The following is a 5,000-nucleotide window of genomic DNA, read 5'->3' on the forward strand; positions in this document are numbered from 1 at the left end:
GAGCGAGGTCCTTGAAGGCTGGGTCGCTGTAGTCGAACTTGGTGGAACAGATGAAACCCGTGAAGATGTTCATGGCGCAGTAGGAGAGAAGCTCTTTGGCCTTCACTGGTTTGTTGAGAGCTTTGTCGATCTGGAGAGAAGCGTTTAAGAATTAGATACGTCTTTTTATATAAATCATAAACGATCAACCTACATATACCGTATATATAGAGAGAGACGTCTACAATCATAAACAATGAATCTACCGCTGTTGCATGTAAACAGATATTCATAATCGGCGTTGATAAACCGAAGCCGCAAAGTACTCACTTCATCAGTCAGCGTAGGCATTTCAGTGACGAGGCTCTCCTCAAATTTCTGGAAGCTGTGAGATTCTCCGGACCTGAACATCAGCACAGATCTTGCCAAGTTGATGCGTTTCTTCTGGACTGTGTTCATGTCGCACAGAGCCAAAGCTAGAGGGGAGAAGAAAAGATATATATAAGTTAAAATGTCCAGTCGTTTAAAGATATAAGATAATATAAATACGATAAACTACAGTAGGCAATGCGCAAACGACTCGTATCCCTAAAGTTTCAGAAGTTCGAAAGCGCCACAAGAAGAGAGAGAGAAAAAAAAAACGCAAGAGAACTGGACAGCTCAGCCGTGTACGTCCTCCAGAAATATAGTATCTCAGAATCAGCGACAAACCTTAAATTCTTTCCAAAAATAGTCTTTCCGCGGAGTGGCCGCAACCGCTTCCAGCCTCCCACCGCGGTATCTCAGCTAGACATCTCCCTCCCCGCACCCCTCCCTCTCCCTCCCTCCCTCCCCCCCTCCCCACACCAGCTGACCTTGAGTCTCATTATCAATGTCACCAGGTCAGATGTTAGTCACAAAGCCACACCTCGTAGTCACCACGCCAGATGTTTTCACCTGGGTTTATGATTTCCTTTTCCTCTTCGTCGATCTTTCTCCCATTCCCGGTCCCGCCCGCGAGCCAGCCGACTTCAAGAGAACAAAATGTGCGTGATGCGACCTTCTCGAAAGAAATCTGATAATTACGTCGAATCTTCGTCCTCACTTGCAAAAGACCTCCGTCCGTTATCAACGCGTCGGTTAATAGCAGCGGCCGGAGTGAAAGTGCCATTAGCGGACGAGCGGCCGGACGGTGAAAATGAAAGTTCTCGGCAGTTCACTAAGCGTCTGGAATGGGGAGATATTGAATGTCCCTTGTTACTAGGAAGCGTCAGTGTGACCGCGACGTCCTCTTGCCCGCGCTTCATTTCGTATCCCGTTCTCGCTTCAGATATACCAATGGGATGAAGAAGCAAAAGGGAAACTAAACTGAATTACAGAAAAGTGCTTCAACGATCTAACTAGAAACCCGAGAAAACAAACTGCCTCTCCAAGCGAAGCGAAGGCTCTCAAGCTTGCGGTCCCGCGACCCAACAAAGTGAAGCAAAGGAAGCAAAAGGTGGACTCAAGCGCCACGTGGAGCGCTTCTTCGCGAGAACGAGTTTTTGATGAAGAACGAGTGAGTGAGCGAGTGAGCGAGCGAGTGAGTGAGTGAGCGAGGGGGAGGGGCTTTGACGGACTACTGCGGTGGCCATGAAACGCCCGTAGCCATTCATTGTCTGGAGACGTCTGGACCGGCCGAGACCTTGGAGGCGCCGCGACCATCTCCAACATCATCTTCAGGACCCGGTTGTCCGTCCTCACTTTTTGTACTCGGTGGGCGGGTGGGCGGGTGGGCGGGCGGACGGGATGCGCGAAGAGAGGCGGTGGTCCGGGAGGCTTTAAAATGACTTATAACGAGGCTCTTACTCTTACTCTAACTAGAAAAGGCTTAGCCAAGAGTTAGGAAGTAAAAGAGAATAGAAGAATAAGGTACAGCAAGATATTCGCCAAAAAAAAGAGAGAGAAAAAAAAGAGAGAAAGGAAGGGAAAAGGCCATATAAGATTAGAAGCGGAGCTGCTGACAGGACGTGAGACGATCTTCAGATATGTGACACAAGAACTACTGGGCCGCGGGAGTGGGTATCGATGCAGCCCTTGTTGCAGTACACAGGGTCTTTTATTGCTTTACTGGACAACAATATGTAAAATCTCTTTTGAGGAAGATCCCGATTGCCCCCTTGCAATGAGTTAGAAACTAGTAAAACTAATTGCATGATCTCCTCCCAGCAGCCTTCCCCCATAGTCATGGGCACTAAGATAAGAGCGTTTATGGCCCCCTTTATTACCTGAGCCATGGGCCGGGCGCTGGATGACCAAGGAAAGTCGAGAGGCGTCGACTGGAGAAACCTAAATTTACGCAAAACTTTTCCAGACAGACATTCCTGATTATCATTTCGTCTGTGGGTCACCTTGAGTCCTTCTCTCCTCCCGACTCCCCCACTTGACCGGCATGCCTCCCCCTCCCTCCCTCCCTCCCTCCCTCCCTCCCGCAACCCAGACGCGTCCCCTCCCATCCCTCCCTTTTCTCCTCCCGAGTCGAGATTTCCCCTCAAATCCCCTCTCTCATCCTGCGCCTCCTCGCCCTCGCATTCAGTGATCTTACTCCTACAGCAAGTCTATCCTGAAATTTGATCCTCTGCTCCTAAGTGATGACTCCCTACCCCCTACCCTTACCCCCCCTCCTTTAAGAGGAAGCCACCTGCATGATATCTGTTCAGACGTGATTTAGAACCTCTTTAGGGGATGAATTTAGAGATCGGCTCGATATCCTAGACTGAGATAAATCAGAATGACATCCTGAATCCATCCTGAAATCTCAGGCTGAACGTGAAAAAGGATAAGAGAGGCAATGAGACGCGAAGCTCTGAGACTTGCTTCTTCCAGAATGAAAGTTCGAGAGCGTTGGCAATGGGTTCTCGATAACCAGTAAGTATTGGGTGACTGTATCAAGAGTAGCCGGGTAGGGGAGAGGGGAGAGGGGGGAGGGGGAGGGGGGGAGAGCATCCGATAACATCAGCTGGTGGGGAAGTGAGCCAAGGTTAAACTTGCCCTGGGTATTCTCTCCCCCCCCTCCCCCACACACACCTCCCCCACCATCCTCTTCCTCCTCCTCCTCCTCCCACCCGCCCCCCTGCCCGCCAAGTCCAGACACACACACCTTGTCATTGAAAGTGATAGTGACCGTCAAGCGTTCTGCAGCGGCTGTCTGGCCCCCGGACCGCCGAAGCAATTTGGAAAATACATGTTGAGAGAAGCAACTCAGCCGTTCCTAAGGCAGCTATTAAGTTCGGATAACGAGTTGCATTACTTATTGAAAAGTTTAGATCGGTCTAAGTTATTTTTTTCATGATATTAATGATAGTACAAAAAGAGTAGCGTTTGTACTGTAGTGTTTTTAAATCAGCAAAAAGGACGAAACATGTTATGGCAACAGCGATCAGGTTTTGCCCCACCTGCCATTGAAACTTATTGCAAGCTTTTGTTGTTTTTCGTCAATTCTCTCTTTTTAAGGCTGCTCTCTGATTTTAAGTTGTACCATTTACTTATTGTCTTACTTTTGTAAGTAAACGGTCTGCAACATTTTAGCTTGACGAAACTGAAGGCTTAAACCTGGCCTCTGCCGCAAACATATTCGTAGGATGAAGTGTTTTCCGTGAAACTGAGGAAAGTGAGCGGTAGTATCTGGCGACGCCTAAATAACGGTGTTGGTGCGCGAACAAAATACACGTTTGTTTTTGGTAGTATGTGGAAATAACAAACATTATGAGAACTGAAGCGGTGTTAATGGCGTGCAAGGGAGCCGTTTAACAAGATTATTGACGAACAAAATTCACCCGTTACTTTGCAGCGACAAGTCAGGAACTCAAGTTCAAGGACATATTCAAAGTGTTAAGGATGTAAAATGGAGCGTGGTATTTCCGCAAACACAGGGCATGGAAGAGTTTGAGCAAGGAACGTAGAGTTTATCCTTTAGTGGTGATATAACGCGCGTTCGTATATGGAGGAACCGATGTTTTAGAGTGAGAGGATCTAATGCAGGCAGTTACGTTTGAGTGATTTCCTCTGATTGGCAAAGTTGTCATTAACTTAATTTTGTCTTAGGGACTGGAAGAACTTTTACTTACAGTGCTGACGATCGCCGCCGAAGTAGAGCCCGAATCTGATGATGTTGGGTCGAGCATCAAACATGTTGCCTTTGGTGACGAGGACCTCCTTGATGGTGTCGATGCTGGAGATGACGACGGCGTGGTTACTCCCGAGGTAGAGGGAGTAGACGGGGCCGTACTGCTTGGCGAGAGCCGTGAAGCCTTCGTAGGGGCAGTCTCCGTACTTGGCCAGGTTGAAGATGTTGCCGAAGATGGGAAGGGCCTTTGGTCCGGGTGCGGTGGCGGGGCGAGCGATTTCCAGGTCTTCACTTCTTCTTGACTCTGATGTTACATGGGCACATTGCTTTTCATTTCGTCGCCGGACCATCTCTTTCAGTGCTGCCGCCAGCACAACCACCACCATCAGCACTAGGGTTGCAGGTGCGAGTATGAAGACCATCTTTGTGAGCAGCTCTGAACCTACGCAGTGACTGATACAGCTTCACGGTTCTCCCGCTATTTATACGTTCAAATGTGGACTCTAGATGGCAGTATTTATGAGAACTTCTACCACTTTTCAACAAAAGTTTGGATTCCACCTGTGATTGGTCAGCCGGTTAGAGTGGGCGGGGCTTGAAGGGCTCAGAACAGATGCTCACAGGTAACACTCGGAGGGTGGGTGCCGAGTCACTTAGATCCCGCGCCCAGCCTCAGGTGAGTCCTCCCGAGAGATTCATTACCTCGCCAATGTATTCCGTCATTGTCCATCTAGCTGATCATCACGCATGCTGACACGTACAGTTATGCCGCCCCCGATCCCGTGCCCTCTTGACACGCCTCCTTCTCCTTTTTTTCCCCGACGCGGTTTGCCTACTTTCACTCGAAGAAATAGTGTAGAGTCCGTCATGGGAGTCCGGTACTGCACCTCTGCCCGGTCCGCGATTCCCCCGCGAGACTAGGATTGTTTACACTTGA

At 49.1% G+C, this 5,000-nt stretch overlaps 1 protein-coding gene across 1 annotated transcript in view; it reads right to left on the minus strand.

Moving 5' to 3' along the window:
• The window catches only part of LOC147469945 (cytochrome P450 307a1-like), a 7,498-nt gene extending 2,962 nt beyond the window's left edge, over positions 1–4,536 (minus strand). Inside the window, exons 1-3 of the mRNA XM_086546936.1 lie at positions 4,065–4,536; positions 310–455; positions 1–130 (exon numbers count right to left, since the gene is read on the minus strand). The exon at positions 1–130 is cut by the window's left edge and continues 224 nt beyond it. Coding sequence (XP_086403062.1) covers positions 1–130; positions 310–455; positions 4,065–4,485 — 697 coding nt within the window. The 5' untranslated portion in view covers positions 4,486–4,536. The remainder of the gene's footprint in view (positions 131–309; positions 456–4,064) is intronic.
• Positions 4,537–5,000: the final 464 nt, after the last annotated feature.

The sequence above is a fragment of the Penaeus japonicus genome, unplaced genomic scaffold, assembly GCF_977035675.1.
Source record: "Penaeus japonicus unplaced genomic scaffold, GWHDUDI00000001_assembly GWHDUDI00000018, whole genome shotgun sequence".
NCBI lineage: Eukaryota > Metazoa > Arthropoda > Malacostraca > Decapoda > Penaeidae > Penaeus > Penaeus japonicus.